Here is a 23,099-nt window from a genome sequence, read left to right as displayed (position 1 = left end):
AGGTTGGATGGGGAGAGTCACTGCACAGCTATTTACAGGTCTCTGGTCTCTTCAGAGATGTTCGATTGGGTTCAAGTCTGGTTCAGGTCCTGAGCACTCTGGAGCAGGTTTTCTTCAAGAATCTCTCTGTACTTTGCTCTGTTCATCTTTCCCTCGATCCTGACTAGTCTCCCAGTCCCTGCCGCTGAAAATCATACTCACAGCATGATGCTGCCACCGCCATTCTTCACTGGTGCCAGGTTTCCTCCAGACGTGACGCTTGGCATTCAGGTCAAAGTGTTCAATCTTGGTTTTATCAAATCAAATTTAATTTGTCACATGCACTGAATACAACAGGTGTACCTTACAGATAAATGCTTACTTACAAACTCTTAACCAATAAAGCAGTTTTTTGTTAAAATACACCCCAAAAATGAAATAAATAAAAGTAACAAATAATTAAAGAGCAGCAGTAAAATAACAATAGTGAGGCTATATACAGGGGGTACCGGTAGAGAGTCAATGTGTTAGTCTGGTTAGTCAAGGTAATATGTACATGTAGATACGAGTTATTAAAGTGACTATGCATAGATAGTAACACCAGTGTAGAAGGGGGGGCAATGCAAATAGTCTGGGTAGCCATTTGATTAGATGTTCAGGAGTTTTATGTTTTTGGGGTAGAAGCTGTTTAGAAGCCTTTTGGACCTAGACTTCACACTCCAGTTCCGCTTGCCATACATTAGTAGAGAGAACAGTCTATGACTAGGGTGACTGGTAGTCTGACAATTTGTAGGGCCTTCCTCTGACACCGCCTGGTATAGAGATTCCTGGATGGCAGGAAGCTTGGCCCCGGTGATGTACTGGGCCGTACGCACTACCCACTGTAGTAGCCGAGCAGTTGCCATACCAGGCAATGATGCAACCCGTCAGGATGCTCTTGATGGTGCAGCTGTAGAACCTTGAGGATCTGAGAACCCATGCCAAATATTTTCAGTCTCCTGAGGGGGAATATGTTTTGTGCCCTTTGTCTTGATCATGTTGAGGGAGAGGTTGTTGTCCTTGCCCCACGCAGTCAGGTGTCTGACCTCCTCCCTATAGGCTGTCTCATCGTTGTCGGTGATCAGGCCTACCACTGTTGTGTCATCGGCAAACTTAATGATGGTGTTGGAGTCGTGCCTGAAGTCATGAGTGAACAGGGAGTACAGGAGGGGACTGAGCACACACCCCTAAAGGCCCCCATGTTGAGGATCAGCGTGGCGGATGTGTTGTTACCTACCTTTACCACCTGGGGGCGGCCCGTCAGGAAGTCCAGGATCCAGTTGCAGAGGGAGTTGTATAGTCCCAGGGTCCTTAGCTTAGTGATGAGCTTTGAGGGCACTATGGTGTTGAACGCTGAGCTGTAGTCAATGAATAGCATTCTCACATAGGTGTTCCTTTCGTCCAGGTGTGAAAGGGCAGAGTGCAGTGCAATAGAGATTGCATAATCTGTGGATCTGTTAGGGTGGTAGGCAAATTGGAGTGGGTCTAGGATTTCTTGGATAATGGTGTTGATGTTAGCCATGACTAGCCTTTCAAAGAACTTCATGGCTACAGACGTGAGTGCTACGGGGCGGAAGACATTTAGACAGGTTACCTTGGTGTTCTTGGGCACAGGGACTATGATGGTCCCACATCGGCTGCAGAGAGGGTGATCACAAAGTTGTTCGGAACAGCTGATGCTCTCATGCATGTTTCAGTGCTACTTGCCTCGAAGCAAGCATATAAGTTATTTAGCTCGTCTGGTAGGCTCGTGACACTGGGCAGCTCTCGGCTGAGCTTCCCTTTGTAGTCTATAATAGTTTGCAAGCCCTGACACATCCGACGAGCATCTGAGCCGGTGTAGTACGATCTTAGTTCTCTATTGACACTTCGCCTGTTTGATGGTTCGTTGGAGGGCATAGCGGGATATCTTATACGTTTCTGGGTTAGAGTCCCGCTCCTTGAAAGTGGCAGCTCTACCTTTTAGCTCAGTGCGGATGTTGCCTGTAATCCATGACTTCTGGTTGGGGTATGTACGTACAGTCAATGTGGGGACGATGTCATCAATGCACTTATTGATGAAGCCAGTGACTGATGTGGTGTACTCCTCAATCCTCATCGGAAGAATCCTGGAACATATTCCAGTCTGTGTTAGCAAAACAGTCTGTCTGTATTTTAGCATCTGCTTCATCTGACCACTTTTTTATTGACCGAGTCACTGGTGCGTCCTGCTTGAATTTTTGCTTGTAAGCAGGAATCAGGATAGAATTATCGTCACATTTGCTAAATGGAGGGCGAGGGAGAGCTTTGTACGCATCTGTGTGTGGAGTAAAGTTGGTATAAAGTTATTTTCCCCTCTGGTTGCACATTTAACATGCTGAAAGAAATGAGGTAAAACTGATTTAAGTTTCCCTGCATTAAAGTCCCCGGCCACTAGGAGCGCCGCCCCTGGATGAGCATTTTCCTGTTTGCTTATGGCGGTATACAGCTCATTGCGTCGGTCTGTGGTGGTATGTAGACAGCTACGAAAAATACAAATAAACTCTCTAGGTAGATAGTGTGGTCGACAGCTTATCATGAGATACTCTACCTCAGGCGAGGAAAACCTTGAGAGACTTCCTTTAGATATCGTGCACCAGCTGTTGTTTACAAATATACATAGACCGCTACGCCTTGTCTTACGGGGATGAGGGCCTGTTCGGGTGTCTGGAGTAAATCCTTCTCGTCCAACTCATAAATGAAAAATGATTAGTCCAATTCAAGGTTAGTAGTCGCTATTGATGTCCAGAAGCTCTTTTCGGTCATAAGAGAAGGTAGCAGCAACATTAGGTAAGATTTTTTTATATATACAATGTGGGGAAGAAAAAAAATGGCACGGATGGTTAAGATCCAATAAAGTGGCAGCCATCCTCTCTGGCGCCATCTTGTTTCTCATGGTCTGCGAGTCCTTTAGTTGCCTTTTGAAAAACTCCAAGCAGACTGTCATTTGCCTTTTACTGAAGAGTGGCTTCCATCTGGCCACTCTACCATAAAGGCTTGATTGGTGGAGTGCTGCAGAGATAGTAGTCCTTCTGGAAGGTTCTCCCATCTCCACAGAGGAACTCTAAAGCTCTGTCAACGTGACCATCGGTTTCTTAGTCACCTCCCTGACGAAGGCCCTTCTCCCCCGATTTCTCAGTTTGGCCGGGCGGCCAGCTCTTGCAAGAGTCTTGGTGGTTCCAAACTTCTTCCATTTAAGAATGATGGAGGCCAATCTGTTCTTGGGGACCTTCAATGCTGCAGACATTTTTTGGTACTCTTCCCCAGATCTGTACCTCATCACAATCCTGTCTAGGAGCTTTACAGACAATTCCTTCGACCTCTTGGCTTGGTTTTTGCTCTGACATGCACTGTCAACTGTGGGACCTTATATACACAGGTGTGTGCCTTTCCAAATCATGTCCAATCAAATGAATTTACCACAGGTGGACTCCAATCAACTTGTAGCAACATCTGAAGGATGATCACCGGAAACAGGATGCACCTGAGCTCAATTTCGAGTCTCATAGCAAAGGGTCTTAATAAATTTCTAAAAGCCTGTTTTCGCTTGGTCATTATGGGGTACTGTGATTGACTAGGATTTTTGTTGAATCCATTTTAGAATAAGTCTGTAAAGTAACAAAATGTGGAAAAGGGGAAGGGGCCTGAATACTTTCCGAATGCACTGTACCTGATTCAGCCATGTGTGGTCCCTGGTAGTCCATTAGAGCTAGCAAGAGGAACGCGCAACTCCGTTCTCTTATATCGAGGCGGAGTTGAGTTTTAATAACTGGTCGCGGGATTTGCTAGCAACAACATTGAGTCACCATCAATTGATTGTCGTAAAAATGTAAATTCTGAAAACGCTCACCTGTACCCATGTTTGTCCTATACAACTGCGGTGTGCTGAAATTCATACTTTTAATACAAACCTTTATCGAATACAAACACCGACTTTTTCCATTTTTACAAGAATCGACTGATTGTGACTCAATGCTGTTGCTACCAAATTCCTCAACCAGTTATCAAAACAACTCTGCCTCTCGATATAAGAGAACCGAATTGACGGTTCCTCAGCTAATTAGAGCTTAACAGTGTAGTTGTTTGCTTTTGTGCTGAGAAATTGCAGCTATAGACACCATTCTGCTAACGCAGATAATGATAATGTTCAACCGACTGATAAAGAACTAACTCACCCATCGTTCCACAGGGACAGCAGGTGTCTCTTGATGAGGTCCAGGATAGCTTCGATCCACAGCCAGAAGGGAAAGCTCTTCTCACTGAGACTCTACAGTAGACAATGTGTCTTCAGATGTCTAGATGGATTACTAGGTCCTTCTATATTACAACTGTAAAGATGTTGTATTCTGTATATTGTAGTCATGACCTACCTTACAGAACTTGGTCCAGGGGATAAGGCCCTCAGGATTCCTCTGTGCTTTCTGGCCTGTTAGTAAATGTATCTAGGTTAATCTCATCATGAAGTATCGGGAGTTTGTAAATCAACCAGCAATGTTATTAGAAGTATGGTAACATAACAAAAGCCAATCCCCCCCCATCATGACTCACCCAGTAGTTTGTCGGCCAGCATGCCTAGCTGCTCTTCATTGAGTCCTCTCTTGGTGACAGAGGAGAACTGCCAGCTCAGCACCTCAGACAGCTGACCCCAGGACGCTGCAGGAGGGCTCAGGAAGAACTTCAGGTTCTGGGACAGACCAGGGAAAATGAGCGAGACAGAAAAGGAGAGCAGTGCGTTTGTGTACTGTCAATTTTTTTAAATCTGATTTAGACTGGCTAATGCGTGGGCCTTCTGAACAGGTCTCTCTTGCAATGAGATCTGATCTCAATGAAAATAACATGTATACATAAAGGTTCAATTGAATGAATGCATTGTACTACCTTGGACTCGCTGGTAAGCATGTTGTACCACAGGATGGAGGCCCAGCCACTGGGCAACTGGCTGACGTTGGAGATGACCACGATGGGCAGGGAGATGGTCTAAGAAGGACCAGAGGCCAGAGAATGTCAAATTAAATAAGGTCAGAGTGCTGTTGGACCTTATGAAAATGGGAGTGTAGGCCTAATATAAATAGAATCCAGTTCAGATAGGGAACCTGAGTCCCCGCCTCAGCTGTGATTGCTAGTATGCGTTTGCTTCTTTTGCAGCATTGATGCTGCTGCTGTAACTAGCCGTTTCTCACTATGCTGCCTTTTTCTGATATGAATTTTCTTTGCGAATGCTTGCTAGCTGTGGTTGAACCTCATTCAATATGCTCATGTGGCATGTCTGGCTGCGAGGATCAATCCACGTCGGTGCTCTGCTGTTGTCAATAGCGGCTACAACTAGCTAGCTCGTAGATTTGTCTCGAGAGTATTGTATACTTTATTTGTTTTTATTTCCAATGCCAGTATCGGGCAGGGTCTGTGCGCTCGCCTATACAGGAGGAAGTAGCCTACACTAGCCTTTATGCGTCGATATACAGCGAGTACCAATGTTTTCTTGATGACATGAGCAGGTTGGTGCTTATCGCGGCGATTTGATAGTATTTGGTCTCATGCGGCCGCAAATTTGTTTAGCGCAGCAATCAATCTAGATAGTAGCCTATTATGTGTCGCGCAGGACACCAGACCGCTGCAAGACACTATAGTATCAGCTATACATTTACGGTGTCTTCCAGTCACATTAGCTAGTGTGACTTGCACCGGCAGTCACACTTAGAATTCCGTACATATTCTGACTGTAGGTTAATCATTCTGGAACCTTCCCTTATACATTTAGCTAAAAACACTCAATTTAACGTGCAGGTCTGAAATAGTGTGCAATTATAGCTATACTTGCCGCTTCTGTTCTGAGCTAACTAATATGCATCTCTCTGTCTCTCTCTCTCTCTGTCTCTCTCTCGGCAAAAGTGTTGCATTGCACTTTTCCAAAGGATTTATGGGTTCTTCAGTCTGAGATACACTAAGTGCTCCTTCCCTTTCATCTTGCATTATCTCTTAAGTACTGTTTGCATTATGGACACTCACATTTTAACATCTAGGGTCAAGGGGTCTGAATACTTTCTGAAGGCACTGTAAAAAAAGATCTCCTTATGCTGACCCGTCAGATGATTACTCATTTAGTTTCAGTGTGAGCACCCGGCGGTGCGTCTCCAGGGCGGTTGGGTCCATACTGCTTACGGTTGCTAGTTAAGATAGTATATTTGTCCTAAGATAACAGCTCCCCATGCCTCAAGCAAGGGTACCCAGTGTCATATGAGAACTATAGTGGCTTGCGAAAGTATCCCCCCCCCCCGGCATTTTTCCTATTTTGTTGCCTTACAACCTGGAATTAAAGTGGATTTTGGGGGGATTTGTGACATTTGATTTACACAACATTTTGAAGATGCAAAATATTTTTTATTGTGAAACAAACAAGACAAAAAAAAAATGAACTTGAGCGTGCATAACAATTCACCCCCCCAACCAAAGTCAATACTTTGTAGAGACACATTTTGCAGCAATTACAGCTGCAAGCCTTGGGGGTATGTCTCTATAAGCTTGGCACATCTTGCCACTGGGATTTTTTCCCATTCTTCAAGGCAAAACTGCTCCAGCTCCTTCAAGTTGGATGGGTTCCGCTGGTGTACAGCAATCTTTAAGTCATACCACAGATTCTCAATTGGATTGAGGTCTGGGCTTTGACTAGGCCTTTCCAATACATTTAAATGTTTTCCCTTAAACCACTCAAGTGTTGTTTTAGCAGTATGCTTAGGGTCATTGTCCCGCTGGAAGGTGAGCCTCCGTCCCAGTCTCTGGAAGACTGAAACAGGTTTCCCTCAAGAATTTCCCTGTATTTAGCGTCACCCATTATTCCTTCAATTCTGACCAGTTTCCCTGTCCCTGCCGATGAAAAATATCCCCACAGCATGATGCTGCCACCACCATGCTTCACTGTGGGGATGGTATTCTCTGGGTAATGAGGTGTTGGGTTTGCACCAGATATAGCGCTTTCCTTGGTCAAAAAGCTCAATTTTAGTCTCATCTGACCAGAGTACCTTCTTCCATATGTTTGTGGAGTCTCCCACTTTTGGCGAACAACAAACGTGTTTGCTTATTTTTTTCATTAAGCAATATCTATTTTTCTGGCCACTCTTCGGTAAAGCCCAGCTCTGTGGAGTGTACTAAGTGGTCCTATGGACAGATACTCCAATCTCCACGGTGGAGCTTTGCAGCTCCTTCAGGGTTATCGTCTGTCTCTTTGTTGCCTCTCTGATTAATGCCCTCCTTGCCTGGTCTGTAAGTTTTGGTGGGCGGCTCGCTCTTGACAGGTTTGTTATGGTGCCATATTCTTTCAATTTTTTAAATAATGGATTGAATGGTGCTCCGTGGGATGTATTTGATACACTGCCGATTTTGCAGGTTTTCCTACTTACAAAGCATGTAGCGGTCTGTCATTTTTATCATAGGTACACTTCAACTGTGAGAGACAAAATCCAGAAAATCACATTGTATGATTTTTAAGTAATTAATTAGCATTTTATTGCATGACATAAGTATTTGATCACCTACCAACCAGTAAGAATTCCGGCTCTCACAGTCCTGTTAGTTTTTCTTTAAGAAGCCCTCCTGTTCTCCACTCATTACCTGTATTAACTGCACCTGTTTGAACTCGGCTTCATAACAAAGGGGTGAATACATATGCACGCACCACTTTTCAGTTTTTTATTTTGTATCATTTCTTGAAACAAGTATTTTTTCATTTCACTTCACCAATTTGGACTATTTTGTTTATGTCCATTACATGAAATCCAAATAAAAATCTATTTCAATTACAGGTTGTAATGCAACAAAATAGGAAAAACGCCAAGGGGGATGAATGCTTTTGCAAGGCACTGTTCAAGACATACGTTGCACAGCGCATTCTACACATGGTTCATATTCACACATTGTATAGTCTTGTAATGGTAGGATGACCTAGCTGGTCTATTTGATCATGTCTCAATGGCACTTTCTGCAGTAGCGACACATAGTGTGTATGGTGTATGGTTCTGCTGATTTGGGGGATTGGTATAGCATGTAGGTAATTTTATATATTAACGCTTTGCTTGTTGCAGTGAGCTCCCCTGATGTAACAGAGCCTATATCGCCAAGACTTGAAATATTCATTATTTAATAAATGGTTAAACATATTTCTATGTGGTGTTTGTTTTCTGAAATAAAGTGAAGCCAGTTCAGAAAAGGAAGCAGAGTGCCCGCTTCAGCATCAGCTGAGATGGCACAAATTAGATGCTAGTAACGATCCCCTTCACCTTATTTGGCGTTCTATTTAAGATGACTGATTCTGCTAACACATCCTGCTGCCTGCATCCTGCTAGTATCCGTTTGCTTCTTTACTCCCACCATCACCCCAGCCTCGACCTGTTAGGTTCTGTTTTCCTGCTTGTAGGTAATTTTAGATATTGACACTTTGCATGGGCAGTGAGCTACCCTGAAGGAGTAGAGCCTATATTGCCACGACTTGCATTATTCATTCTTAAATAAATTGTAAAAAAATATATATTATTAAATTCTACTTGGTGTTTCCTTTCTGAACTATATTTCAGACCACTTACCTCTAGCTTGAGCTCCAGACCTGACTGGTTGAGTTCAGACTCAAAGCAGATGCAGTGCAGCTCCTCTGTCACAATGAGAGGCCCCTGGAATAACATGGTCAGACAGCAACACAATTAGGGACTATGTCCCAATTGTCTTGCCTTCCTCAAAGTCTGCACTTGTTCACTTCCCTGATTTGAATGGGAAATGACTGGTATGAGAAATATGATGGAAACTCCCTAAGAACCATACCAATTCAATGCTTTAACATATGTGGGAAGTGGTGAACGAGTGCACTCTTCAGGAGAAAAGAGTAATCATTGTGACGCACCCTAGGACTCAGTGCCACGCTGTACTTAGCACTTCTCATATCTATCGGAATGAATTGACTGTAACTGATCACCTTGTCATTATAGGACATTCATATAACCCAGGTAATCTCTCACCTCGTTTGTTCTGTTGCCGGCTACTTTCTGCTCTTTCAGTTGCTGTGTTGAGACCAGAGAATAAACTGTAAGGAGTGATGACAGTGCAGGTCCAAATGGAAAATCGGGACAACTCATTCAGGTGTAATGCCCTGTATGCCATTTGTAAATGGTGCCAGCTTACCAAATGGCGAAACTCTGCAGCCAAACTTCCATTTGACTCCTCCATATTCAGAACTTTTGTGTTGGTGCCCAATATGTTGAACTTACGAAAGCCTTTCTTTTCTGTAACGTCCCTGGAGAGAAAACACAATGTGCATTCCTTCTTTAGTTATGTATTCACATCACAAATTCAAGAGCAGGACATAACAACGCACAAACATATATATTCTACCACACTCATCCACTTACTTGTCAAACAAAGCTTTCACTTTGAGCTGATAGTTGAATTCCTGGAGCTTCACAAGAAATCTAGAGAGAAAATGCAAATCAAAACTCAACCAGGTCTGGACAGATTCATAGGAACTACTGACGGGAGGAACTACAGACGGGAGGTGCTGTTGTGTTGTGCTTACCGGAGCTTGACAGTGAACTGCACCTGTGTCTTCAGCACCAGAGGTCTCTGTGGATGTGTGGGCATACAGGGCTGTCTCTCCACCACTAAGGAACTGAGAAACACCATAGACACAAGGAATTTAGAGGGGATATACTGTATAGAGGCATTTAGATATTCTTCAAGAACAAATGGGTAGAATATACAGTATATATACACTACCGTTCAAAAGTTTGGGGTCACTTAGAAATGTCCTTGTTTTTGAAAGAAAAGCACATTTTTTGTCCATTAAAATAACATCAAATTGATCAGAAATAATGTGCAGACATTGTAAATGTTATAAATGTCTATTGTAGCTGGAAACAGCAGATTTTTTATGGAATATCTACATAGGCGTACAGAAGCCCATTATCAGCAACCATCACTCCTGTGTTCCAATGGCACGTTGTGTTAATCCAAGTTCATCATTTTAAAAGGCAAATTTCTCATTCGAAAACCATTTTGCAATTATGTTAGCACAGCTGAAAACTGTTGTCCTGATTAAAGAAGCAATAAAACTGGCCTTCTTTAGACTAGTTGAGTATCTGGAGCATCAGCATTTGTGGGTTCGATTACAGGCTCAAAATGGCCAGAAACAAAGAACTTTCTTCTGAAACTCATCAGTCTATTCTTGTTCTGAGAAATGAAGGCAATTCCATGCGAGAAATTGCCAAGAAACTGATCTCGTACAACGCTGTGTACTACTCCCTTCACAGAAGAGTGCAAACTGTCTCTAACCAGAATAGAAAGAGAAGTGGAAGGCCCGGTGCACAACTGAGCAAGAGGACAAGTACATTAGAGTGTCTAGCTTGAGAAAAATACACCTCACAAGTCGCAACTGGCAACTTCATTAAATAGTCCCCGTAAAACACCAGTCTCAACGTCAACAGTGAAGAGGCGACTCCGGGAAGCTGGCCTTCTAGGCAGATTTGCAAAGAAAAAGACATATCTCAGACTGGCCAATACAAATACAAGTTTAAGATGGGCAAAAGAACACAGACACTAGACAGAGGAACTCTACCTAGAAGGCCAGCATCCAGAGTTGCCTCTTCACTGTTGATGTTGAGACTGGTGGTTTCCATAAATGTGGAAAAAGTCAAGGGGTCTGAATACTTTCAGAGGTCTAAGGCACTGCATAGCAGTGCTAGAGACGCCACTATAGACCCGGGTTCGACCCCGGCCTATGTCACAGCCGGCTGAGACCCATGCGGCAGCGCACAATTGGCCAAGTGTCCTCCGGGTTAGGGGAGGGTTTGGCCTGCCGGGATGTCCTTGTCCCATCACTGTCGAGCGATTCCTTGTTGAGGCCGGGAGCATGCACACTGACTGCGATCGCCAGTTGTACGGTGTTTCCTCCAACACATTGGTGCGGCTGGCTTCTGGGTTAAGCGAGCAGTGTGTCAAGAAGCAGTGAGCCTTGGCAAGGTCGTGTTTCAGAGGACGCATGGCTCTCGACCTTCGCCTCTCCCGAGTCCGTACGGGAGTTGGAGCGACGGGACAAGACTGTAAACTACCAATTGGATACCACAAAATTGGGGAGAAAAAAATCAAAAAACCAATAAAATAATCAAAAACACCAGCGAAAATACAGAATGGGCCTTTAACATTGGAATACAAATGTGGTGTCAGTGGTGTCACTCACTGTTCTAGGAGGTTCCGGAACAGTGTCAGGGCCCGCCCCTCCAGGAAGCCTTTCTGCTGTTTGATTGGGTCGTTGTCGTATGTGTACTTCTGCTCTAGTTCCTGGAGCTCCTTCAGCTGCTGCCTCACCTGTTGCAGGCTTTCCGCCACCGCTGTGAACCTACAGGGGAAGAAGAAGATGAAGCCGAATAAGAAGAATACTTTATTTGTTGGGTTCCTAAATTCATATTTTTGCTTGATCAGACAAGAGATGCCCGAAAGAATGAACTAGCCTCCTCACCAGTTCTGCAGTTGGTCCAGACATGCGTTGGGTGGTCCTCCGATACAGGAGATCTGCTGCCTCTTCTTCCACTCCGCCAGCTCCTCTGAGATCAGGTCTGACTGGACCGCCTCGGCCATGTTGAGCACCTCCGCCAACTGGCCAACCACTTCCTGTGGGGGAAATTAAGTAAAGTCCATGCACACAAAGAACAGTTATTATCTACTCCTCAACGTGAGTGGGCTGGTTATTGCTGGATAATACACTAAGGTCGTTTTCACATATAGTTTTGAGATATAGTTCTAATCTATTTGTTACTTTGTCTTTTCCCCCCTATTTGATCCGATTGGTTTCACATTTCCAAATGTCAAACGAACTAAAAATTCCTCAACAAAACCATGTATCCATAAAAGTCATTTGTTTAAATGCTCACGTTAAATCCATCTCTGATTATTCTAAAGCATCACTTGTGTGTCCCGATCTTCATATTACTTTCGCGTTGGTCTTCCAACAACACGCGGGAGGAAACGTAGCGCAATAGCCGCTCTAACTGCAAGGTGAATAGGTTATATTCAGCTATACCCCCGGTATAGCCCCCCGGTATAGCCCCCCGGCTCCCCTAACCTGCATTCGATGCACTCACGAATGCGCTGCTACTCACAAAATGTTTCAGAGACCTCAAGTGATGATGCTGCGAGCATTAAATAAAATGCTGTCAAACAATCAAAAATAATGCGCAACCTCTTTTCCTGTGTTTTGGCTGACTGCATTCTCACCTGCAGCGAACCGCAACAGTGTACGAATTGAATTGGACCGAGACCACCCTTTTTGAGTGAACCCCTGTGCATTGTCTAGTGCCCTCCCAAGTGCGGATATAATGTTCACACCAGTCCAAAGAACCAAACCAAGGGGGTAAACGCACCAAACCAATTTGGTGTGAAAGCCCCCTTAGTTACAACTCACATGTTCTGAATGACTAAAATACATGTAGTTTTAGTGTTGATTGAAGCGTAAACAAATCGTGATGAAACGTCACCGTTTAACCTCATCCTGACCCCTCTTACCCCTCTCTTGATCTTCAGCTTCAAACACATCTCTGCAATCAGCAGCTTCTCGTGTTCCAGCTGTTTCGGTGTCAGCCCGTTCATTTCATGTTCTAAAGTGGGAGAAGGAAAAACATGATCTTACTGACTATAAACACAGATTCCTGTAAATAGATGATCTACTACAGATAGAGAATAAAACACCTCACCTCTGTTCTTAAGAGTATTTTCCTTAAAGTCATGCTCGTCTTGAAGGTATTCCAGAGACTTTACATTCTGATCCGCTTCCTAGCAAGTGAGATAAACGTGTTGGATCAGATAGATGGCAAACCTGACATGCATGAACACGTACTGCAAATCACTGACGGAATCAACATATACACTGCTCATAAAGGGAACACTTAAACAACACAATGTAACTCCAAGTCAATCACACTTCTGTGAAATCAAACTGTCCAGCAACACTGATTGACAATAAATTTCACATGCTGTTGTGCAAATGGAATAGACAATTTCCAAGGTGGAAATTATAGGCAATTAGCAAGACACCCCCAATAAAGGAGTGGTTCTCCACAGACCACTTCTCAGTTCCTATGCTTCCTGGCTGATGTGTTGGTCACTTTTGAATGCTGTCGGTGCTTTCACCACTCTAGTGGTAGCATGAGACGGAGTCTACAACCCACACAACTGGCTCAGGTAGTGCAGCTCATCCAGGATGGCACATCAATGCGAGCTGTGGCAAGAAGGTTTGCTGTGTCTGTCAGCGTAGTGTCCAGAGCATGGAGGCGCTACCAGGAGACAGGCCAGTACATCAGGAGACGTGGTAGAGGCCGTAGGAGGGCAAAAACCCAGCAGCAGCACCACTACCTCCACCTTTGTGCAAGGAGGAGCACTGCCAGAGCCCTGCAAAATGACCTCCAGCAGGCCACAAATGCGCATGTGTCTGCTCAAACGGTCAGAAACAGACTCCATGAGGGTGGTTTGAGGGCCCGACGTCCACAGGTAGGGGTTGTGCTTACAGCCCAACACCGTGCAGGACGTTTGGCATTTGCCAGAGAACACCAAGATTGGGAAATTCGCCACTGGCGCCCTGTGCTCTTCACATGAAAGCAGGTTCACACTGAGCACATGTGACAGACGTGACAGAGTCTGGAGACGCCGTGGAGAACGTTCTGCTGCCTGCAACATCCTCCAGCATGACCAGTTTGGTGGTGGGTCAGTCATGGTGTGGGGTGGCATTTCTTTGGGGGGCCGCACAGCCCTCCATGTGCTTGCCATTAGGTACCGAGATGAGATCTTCAGACCCCTTGTGAGACCATATGCTGGTGCGGTTGGCCCTGGGTTCCTCCTAATGCAAGACAATGCTAGACCTCATGTGGCTGGAGTGTGTCAGCAGTTCCTGCAAGAGGAAGGCATTGGTGCTATGGACTGGCCCGCCCGTTCCCCAGACCTGAATCCAATTGAGCACATCTGGGACATCATGTCTCGCTCCATCCACCAACGTTGCACCACAGACTGTCCAGGAGTTGGCGGATGCTTTAGTCCAGGTCTGGGAGGAGATCCCTCAGGAGACCATCCGCCACCTCATCAGGAGCATGCCCAGGCGTTGTAGGGAGGTCATACAGGCACGTGGAGGCCACACACACTACTGAGCCTCATTTTGACTTGTTTTAAGGACATTACATCAAAGTTGGATCAGCCTGTAGTGTGGTTTTCCACTTTAATTTTGAGTGTGACTCCAAATCCAGACCTCCATGGGTTGATAAATTTGATTTCCATTGATCATTTTTGTGTGATTTTGTTGTCAGCACATTCAACTATGTAAAGAAAAAATTATTTAATAAGAATATTTCATTCATTCAGATCTAGGATGTGTTATTTTAGTGTTCCCTTTATTTTTTTGAGCAGTGTAGTATATGATGGAAACGATCACTCACCTGAACCTTGTTTTTCATGTCTTTGACTTTGTTGTCCAGCTTTTGTTTCTCCAGAACCATGCTAGTCTGTGTGTTCTCTCTGTTGGTCTGAGAAGAAAATACTGTTCATTTAACCTCACAGTTAAAGCATGTAAACACTCCAATATACAGTTATGTATCACCTACAATATCTGACAGCGTGGATAGTGTGGTGATTTTGTTAATTACAATGCATGTCAATAAAAGGCACCTCTATGCTTTTGGCAGCAGCCAGAATCTTCTGCTCCTCCTTCAGGTTTCTGGAGATGATCATGGCCATGTGAACGGGGTCCTCCTGAAAGTGGTCCTGTGAAAGTGTGTACTTTATTACTATAAATCCCAAAAACCCTTCAGACACTGTGGTCATAACCAGAATAATACTAAAAAAAGTTATTATAGATCATTACTGTAGCATACAAGCACAGACGTGGGACAGACGTGACTGAGCTCATACTACACCTGGAGGTTTCTCTTGATCTTGCGGATGTTGTGTTGTAGCAGGAAGTTGTTTTCCAGGGCGAAGCGGCTGTGTTGATCATCCAGCTGGGCTAGGAGGTCATGGAAACGTACTGTTGCTAAGGAGTCCTGAACAGCCACATTTTCCCTACAGGGTTTCAATCAAAGGGGAAGAGATTGGTTGAAGTTAGGTGAATAGATAACAGTAGAGTAGATCCATTATACAGCAGCGTCTCAGCATCACTAAAATAGAATGGCATAGATCCAAATATAGTAGAATAGAATCTTTATTTATCTATTAAATACAGCAGACGCTCTCCTCCCCCGTCACTGCTTACCAGTCGATGCTCTCAATCCACTTGCTGAGGTACTGTCTGATGTCCATGGGGAAGGAGTCATCGTAGAGCTGGTCGACCTGCTCCAGGTATTTCGACTCCAGTAGTTGCAGCTGGCACCACTGGGCCATCTGATCAAGGAGGAGTAACAGTGAGTTATGAAATGAGGCAATGAAATAAATGAAGATATTCATATTGTCTAAGATTGAGACAGGAACTACTATAACATGGATCAATGCACCTGGTAGCAATAACCGTTAGATTTGAGACGTGTATTTGGTTACAATATGGCCTGTATCAGCTTGCTGTTCTAGGTAAAGGTCCTTCCGGACCCCTTTAGGTGGTGGCCCGTAGCAAGCGACAGGATCTGCTTAAGTTTTCGAGATGATCGATCTCTGTCGAGGGAGGAGCTGGTTTTTACATAGTGTTTTCTTTTCCTGAACACAAACATTTAAATACGTACCTTTTATGTTCGCTAGAGTACTAAACTCAAAACGTGTGTACTATTCACGGTACTCTCTCTGCTGATCACGTCTGCCAGTCACGGCGTCCGTATCTAAGGTAGTAGACAGCTGGTGACATCTCGAGAGCTATCTTCGTCCGACAAAACTGCTATCGGGTATCAAGTCTCTTTATTTTGAACTATTTAGTTATAGAAACAAGAGACTGTCAATGCAAGCTGTAAAACGACTCCCAACTTAGAACACAGCAACCTTAGTAATATAGCTAGCTTGCTAATAAGATATGTTGCTAGCTAGCAGGAGCAGATACTGTAGGTTTATCACTAGCTAGCATGTCATTCCGGGAGTAATAATTCAAGGTCACAAAAATCTATTGGACAAGTAGTGTACATCTAATACAGTCATCAAGGCAGGCCCCACTCATTTAATTCATACTGACAAATACGAAATGTGACATTATCCCTGTCAATAGCTGGACTAGGATGATTGCAGAGCACCCTGCCTCAGACTGTCAGAATGTTCATTTTCTAGCTCACAAAATACATTCCTTTGCTGTGATGATTGATTTGATTCATTCTGGTCTCTCACTTTATCAATTCAGCTCTCATGAGTCCTGCTCCCAGAGATCAACCAAGTGCTATTCACCAAGCATGGGCTGATTCACGGACCTGTGAGGAGAACCATCCTACTGCAGTTTGAACTCGCCCTGCTGTCTCTATTTAGACATTGGGACCACATATGCCTGTTGTCTTTTCTTTGTAGATTTTGTCTTGGACAGTCTAGGGCATTTTAGAGTTGAAGAACACCCACCACAGATACATGTGCTTGTTTGAGCATCTTTATTCATTGTCGTCTCTCACTTTTATCTCCTTTGATCTATTCACCAAGTGTTGGCATTTGAACTCGCCCTGCCGTCAGTCATTATTTAGACATTGAGACCACATGTGTATTTGCCTGTTGTCTTTTCTTTGTGGGTTGTCTTACACAGTCCAAGTACATTTTGGAGTTGAAGAACACCGACGACAGATGCACCTGGTTGTTTGAACATTTCAAAGACTAAATTCAATGTAGAATCAGTTTAACACATGACAAAACAGATCATTTTACTATTGTACCATGCAAATGGGGAGAATTATATTGTTGTCGTCAGCAGCCCAGGCTTTTGCCATAGATGGTAGAGCTCTCGTCTCTAGACCACACAAGCTTTAGATTGCATTCTGCTAAGGTACTTGTCTCTCTCTACATCAGTTAGCTACATTAGTGACCAGGGTGGGGTCTTTGATACGCCTATGGGGCCTGGGCACACAAATGCTCATAGAGAGAAGGGGTAATACCGAATCATGCATTGACGACAGTTCAAGTCTCTAGTAGAGGTTCGGGCTTCTGGCATAGATGGTAAAGCGCTCATGTATGATTGCAAAATTGTAAGATTGTTCCCTCCACGGTACTTAATATAGACTACATTGATTGGTAGGTTACACTATATTTAGATACTTCAAATACTCCCGAAGCCACCTTCGCTACTTGTCTCCATAGTCAATAAATGGTGAAAAACGATTTGTGATGATGTGCTTTGTTCAAATGTATATGCATGAAACGAACATTACCGGAAACATGTCTCACACTAGATTTTGGCATCGTCAACTTTTAGAAGGTTAGTGGGAAGGTTAATCATTTAAACCACCTAAATATTACATTCCAATGCATCCAACATGCAGCTCAGCGTTCAACACCACAGTGCCCTCAAAGCTCATCACTAAGCTAAGCACCCTGGGACTAAACACCTTCCTCTGCAACTGGATCCTGGACAGCCTGATAGGCCGCCCCCGGGTGGTAAGGGTAGGTAACAACACAACTACCACACTGATCCTCAACACAGGGGCACCTCAGGGGTGCGTGCAAAGTCCCCCCTCCTGTACTCTTTGTTCACTCATGACTGCATAGCCAAGCACGACTCCAACACCATCATTAAGTTTGCCAACGACACAACGGTGGTAGGCCTGATCACCGACACGACAGCCTATAGGGAGGAGGTCAGAGACCTGGCAGTGTGGTGCAAGGACAACAACCTCTCCCCCGACGTGATCAAGACAAAGGTGATGATTGTGGACTACAGGAAAAGGTGGGCCGAGCACGCCCCCATTCTCATCGATGAGGTTGTAGTGGAGCAGGTTGAAAGCTTCAAGTTCCTCGGTGTCCACATCACCAAACACACCAAGACAGTCGTGAAGAGGGCACGACAAAGCTTATTTCCCCTCAGGAGACTGAAAAGATTTGGCATGGCCCTCAGATCCTCAAACTAGTTGTCGACCGATTAATCGGAATGGCCGATTAATTAGGGCCGATTTAAAGTTTTCATAACAATCGAAAATCTGTATTTTTGGACACCAATTTGGGCATTTTTTTACACCTTTATTTAATCTTTATTTAACTAGGCAACACATTCTTATTTTCAATGACGGCCTGGGAACGGTGGGTTAACTGCCTCGTTCAGGGGCAGAACGACAGATTTTCACCGTGTCAGCTCGGGGAACCAATCTTGCAACCTTACAGTTAACTAGTCCAACGCTATAACTACCTGCCTCTTGTTGCACTCCACAAGGAGACTGCCTGTTACGCGAATGCAGTAAGCCAAGGTAAGTTGCTAGCTAGCATTAAACTTATCTTATAAAAAACAATCCATCAATCATAATCACTAGTTAACTACACATAGTTTGTCTAGCATGTCCTGCGTTGCATATAATCTGACTGAGCATACAAGCATACAAGTATCTGACTGAGCGGTGGTAAGCAGCAGCAGGCTCGTAAGCATTCATTCAAATAGCACTTTCGTGCGTTTTGCCTGTAGCTTATGAGCAGTTTATGACTTCAAGCCTATCAACTCCCGAGATGAGGCTGGTGTAACCAATGTGAAATGGCTAGCTAGTCAGCGGGGTGCGCGCTAATAGCGTTTCAAACGTCACCCGCTCTGAGACTTGGAGTGGTTGTTCCCCTTGCTCTGCATGGGTAACGCTGCTTCGAGGGTGGCTGTTGTCGTTGTGTTCCTGGTTCGAGCCCAGGGAGGAGCGAGGAGAGGGACGGAAGCTATACTGTTACACTGGCAATACTAAAGTGCCTATAAGAACATCCAATAATCAAAGGTTAATGAAATACAAATGGTATAGAGGGAAATAGTCCTATAATTCCTATAATAACTACAACCTAAAACTTCTTACCTGGGAATATTGAAGACTCATGTTAAAAGGAACCACCAGCTTTCATATGTTCTCATGTTCTGAGCAAGGAACTTAAACATTAGCACATATTGCACTTTTACTTTCTTCGGCCAAAACTATAGTTTGTTAACAAGACATTTGTGGAGTGGGTGAAAAACGAGTTTTAATGACTCCAACCTAAGTGTATGTAAACTTCCAACTTCAACTGTGTAATATATATACATATATAAATAAATAAAAGACTAACCTTTTTCAGGGCCCTGTCTTTCAAAGATAATTTGTAAATATCCAAATAACTTCACAGATCTTCATTGTAAAAGTTTTAAACACTGTTTCCGATGCTTGTTCAATGAACCATAAACAATTAATGAACATGCACCTGTGGAACGGTTGACACTAACAGCTTACATATGGTAGGCAATTAAGGACACAGTTATGAAAACTTAGGACACTAAAGAGGTCTTTCCACTGACTCTGAAAAACACCAAAAGAAACATGTCCAGGGTCCCTGCTCATCTGCGTGAATATGCCTTAGGCATGCTGCAAGGAGGCATGAGGACTGCAGATGTGGCCAGGGCAATAAATTGCAATGTCCATGCTGTGAGAAGCCTAAGACAGCGCTACAGGGAAACAGAATGGACAGCTGATCGTCCTCGCAGTGGCAGACCACATGTAACAACATTTGCCCAGGATCAGTACATGCGAACATCACAACTGCGGGACAGGTACAGGATGGCAATAACAACTGCCTGAATTACACCAGGAACGCACAATCATTCCATCAGTACACAGACTGTCCCCAATAGGCTGTGAGAGGCTGGACTGAGGGCTCGTAGGCCACACTGCTCGTTCTGTGCGTGATATCCTGCAAGACAGGAATGTCAGTGTTCTGCCATGGCCAGCGAATAGCCCGGATCTCAATCCCATTGAGCACGTCTGGGACCTGTTGGATTCGAGGGTGAGGGCTAGGGCCATTCCCCCCAGAAATGTCCAGGAACTTGCAGGTGCCTTGGTGGAAGAGTGGGGTAACATCTCACAGCAAGATCTGGCAAATATAGTTCAGTTCATGAGGAGGAGATGCACTGCAGTACTAAATGCAGCTGGTGGCCACACCAGATACTGACTGTTACTTTTGATTTTGACCCCGCCTTTGATCAGGGACACATTCCATTTCTGTTAGTCACATGTCTATGGAACTTGTTCAGTTTATGTCTCAATTGTTGAATCTTGTTATGTTCATTCAACTATTTACACATGTTAAGTTTGCTGAAAAGAAACACAGTTGACAATGAGAGGACGTTTCATTTTTTGCTGAGTTCATATATATATATACACACACACACACACACACATTACTGTTCAAAAGTTTCGGGGCACTTAGAAATGTCTTTGTTTTTGAAAGAAAAGCAAATTTTTTGTCCATTAAAATAACATCAAATTGGTCAGAAATACAGTGTAGACATTGTTAATGTTATAAATGACTATTGTAGCTGGAAACGGCTGATTTTATTAATGTAATATCTACATAGGTGTACAGAGGCCCATTATCAGCAACCATCACTCCTGTGTTCCAATGGTACTTTCTGTTAGCTAATCCAAGTCTATCATTTTAAAAGGTTAATTGATCATTAGAAAACCCTTTTGCAATTATGTTAGCATGACTGAAAACTGTTGTGCTGATTAAAGACGCAACTAGCCTTCTTTAGACTAGTTGAGTATCTGGAGCATCAGCACTTGTGGGTTCAATTACAGGCTCAAAAACAAAGGACTTTCTTCTGAAACTCGTTATTCTATTCTTGTTCTGTGAAATGAAGGCTACACAACGTGAGAAATTGCCAAGAAACTGAAGATCTCGTACAACGATGTTTACTACTCACTTCACAGAACACTGGTTCTAACTAGAATAGAAAGAGTGGGAGGCCCCGGTGCACAACTGAGCAAGAAGACAACGACAACTCAAAAGCATTCGTGTGAAACTGAAAGCGCGAACCACTGCTTTTAATCAGGGCAAGGTGTCTGGTAACATGACCGAATACAAACAGTGCAGCTATTCCCTCCGCAAGGCTATCAAACAAGCTAAGCGCCAGTACAGAGACAAAGTAGAATCTCAATTCAACGGCTCAGACACAAGAGGCATGTGGCAGGGTCTACAGTCAATCACGGACTACAGGAAGAAATCCAGCCCAGTCACGGACCAGGATGTCTTGCTCCCAGGCAGACTAAATAACGTTTTTGCCCGCTTTGAGGACAATACAGTGCCACTGACACGGCCTGCAACGAAAACATGCGGTCTCTCCTTCACTGCAGCCGAGGTGAGTAGACATTTAAACGTGTTAACCCTCGCAAGGCTGCAGGCCCAGACGACATCCCCAGCCGCGCCCTCAGAGCATGCGCAGACCAGCTGGCCGGTGTGTTTACGGACATATTCAATCAATCCCTATACCAGTCTGCTGTTCCCACATGCTTCAAGAGGGCCACCATTGTTCCTGTTCCCAAGAAAGCTAAGGTAACTGAGCTAAACGACTACCGCCCCGTAGCACTCACATCCGTCATCATGAAGTGCTTTGAGAGACTAGTCAAGGACCATATCACCTCCACCCTACCTGACACCCTAGACCCACTCCAATTTGCTTACCGCCCAAATAGGTCCACAGACGATGCAATCTCAACCACACTGCACACTGCCCTAACCCATCTGGACAAGAGGAATACCTATGTGAGAATGCTGTTCATCGACTACAGCTCGGCATTCAACACCATAGTACCCTCCAAGCTCGTCATCAAGCTCGAGACCCTGGGTCTCGACCCCGCCCTGTGCAACTGGGTACTGGACTTCCTGACGGGCCGCCCCCAGGTGGTGAGGGTAGGCAACAACATCTCCTCCCCGCTGATCCTCAACACTGGGGCCCCACAAGGGTGCGTTCTGAGCCCTCTCCTGTACTCCCTGTTCACCCATGACTGCGTGGCCACGCACGCCTCCAACTCAATCATCAAGTTTGCGGACGACACAACAGTGGTAGGCTTGATTACCAACAACGACGAGACGGCCTACAGGGAGGAGGTGAGGGCCCTCGCGGTGTGGTGTCAGGAAAATAATCTCACACTCAACGTCAACAAAACTAAGGAGATGATTGTGGACTTCAGGAAACAGCAGAGGGAACACCCCCCTATCCACATCGATGGAACAGTAGTGGAGAGGGTAGCAAGTTAAGTTCCTCGGCATACACATCACAGACAAACTGAATTGGTCCACTCACACAGACAGCATCGTGAAGCAGGCGCAGCAGCGCCTCTTCAACCTCAGGAGGCTGAAGAAATTCGGCTTGTCACCAAAAGCACTCAAACTTCTACAGATGCACAATCGAGAGCATCCTGGCGGGCTGTATCAACGCCTGGTATGGCAACTGCACCGCCCTCAACCGTAAGGCTCTCCAGAGGGTAGTGAGGTCTGCACAACGCATCACCGGGGGCAAACTACCTGTCCTCCAGGACACCTACACCACCCGATGCTACAGGAAGGCCATAAAGATCATCAAGGACAACAACCACCCGAGCCACTGCCTGTTCACCCCGCTGTCATCCAGAAGGCGAGGTCAGTACAGGTGCATCAAAGCTGGGACAGAGAGACTGAAAAACAGCTTCTATCTCAAGGCCATCAGACTGTTAAACAGCCACCACTAACATTGAGTGGCTGCTGCCAACACACTGTCAATGACACTGACTCAACTCCAGCCACTTTAATAATGGGAATTGATGGGAAATGATGTAAATATATCACTAGCCACTTTAAACAATGCTACCTTATATAATGTTACTTACCCTACATTATTCATCTCATATGCATACGTATATACTGTACTCTATATCATCGACTGCATCCTTATGTAATACATGTATCACTAGCCACTTTAACTATGCCACTTTGTTTACATACTCATCTCATATGTTATACTGTACTCGATATCATCTACTGTATCTTGCCTATGCTGCTCTGTACCATCACTCATTCATATATCCTTATGTACATATTCTTTATCCCCTTACACTGTGTATAGGACAGTAGTTTTTTGGAATTGTTAGTTAGATTACTTGTTCGTTATTACTGCATTGTCGGAACTAGAAGCACAA

General features: G+C 44.5%; 1 protein-coding gene across 2 annotated transcripts in view; it reads right to left on the bottom strand.

The window, feature by feature from the left end:
- The window catches only part of LOC109906681 (signal transducer and activator of transcription 1-alpha/beta-like), a 28,576-nt gene that overhangs the window by 4,043 nt on the left and 1,434 nt on the right, over positions 1-23,099 (bottom strand). For both annotated transcript variants that reach the window (XM_020504514.2, XM_020504515.2), the window contains exons 2-18: positions 15,299-15,426; positions 14,964-15,108; positions 14,716-14,811; positions 14,487-14,573; positions 12,759-12,837; positions 12,571-12,662; positions 11,528-11,679; positions 11,249-11,407; positions 9,590-9,682; positions 9,426-9,485; positions 9,199-9,310; positions 9,036-9,077; positions 8,610-8,693; positions 4,915-5,013; positions 4,585-4,720; positions 4,407-4,462; positions 4,212-4,303 (exon numbers count right to left, since the gene is read on the bottom strand). In XM_020504514.2, coding sequence (XP_020360103.1) covers positions 4,212-4,303; positions 4,407-4,462; positions 4,585-4,720; positions 4,915-5,013; positions 8,610-8,693; positions 9,036-9,077; positions 9,199-9,310; positions 9,426-9,485; positions 9,590-9,682; positions 11,249-11,407; positions 11,528-11,679; positions 12,571-12,662; positions 12,759-12,837; positions 14,487-14,573; positions 14,716-14,811; positions 14,964-15,108; positions 15,299-15,426 — 1,712 coding nt within the window. The remainder of the gene's footprint in view (positions 1-4,211; positions 4,304-4,406; positions 4,463-4,584; positions 4,721-4,914; positions 5,014-8,609; positions 8,694-9,035; positions 9,078-9,198; positions 9,311-9,425; positions 9,486-9,589; positions 9,683-11,248; positions 11,408-11,527; positions 11,680-12,570; positions 12,663-12,758; positions 12,838-14,486; positions 14,574-14,715; positions 14,812-14,963; positions 15,109-15,298; positions 15,427-23,099) is intronic.

This window comes from Oncorhynchus kisutch, linkage group LG16 (genome assembly GCF_002021735.2).
Source record: "Oncorhynchus kisutch isolate 150728-3 linkage group LG16, Okis_V2, whole genome shotgun sequence".
Classification (NCBI taxonomy): domain Eukaryota; kingdom Metazoa; phylum Chordata; class Actinopteri; order Salmoniformes; family Salmonidae; genus Oncorhynchus; species Oncorhynchus kisutch.
The sequence above is the reverse complement of the archived record's forward strand: the minus strand, read 5'-3'. Positions and strand labels throughout refer to the sequence as shown.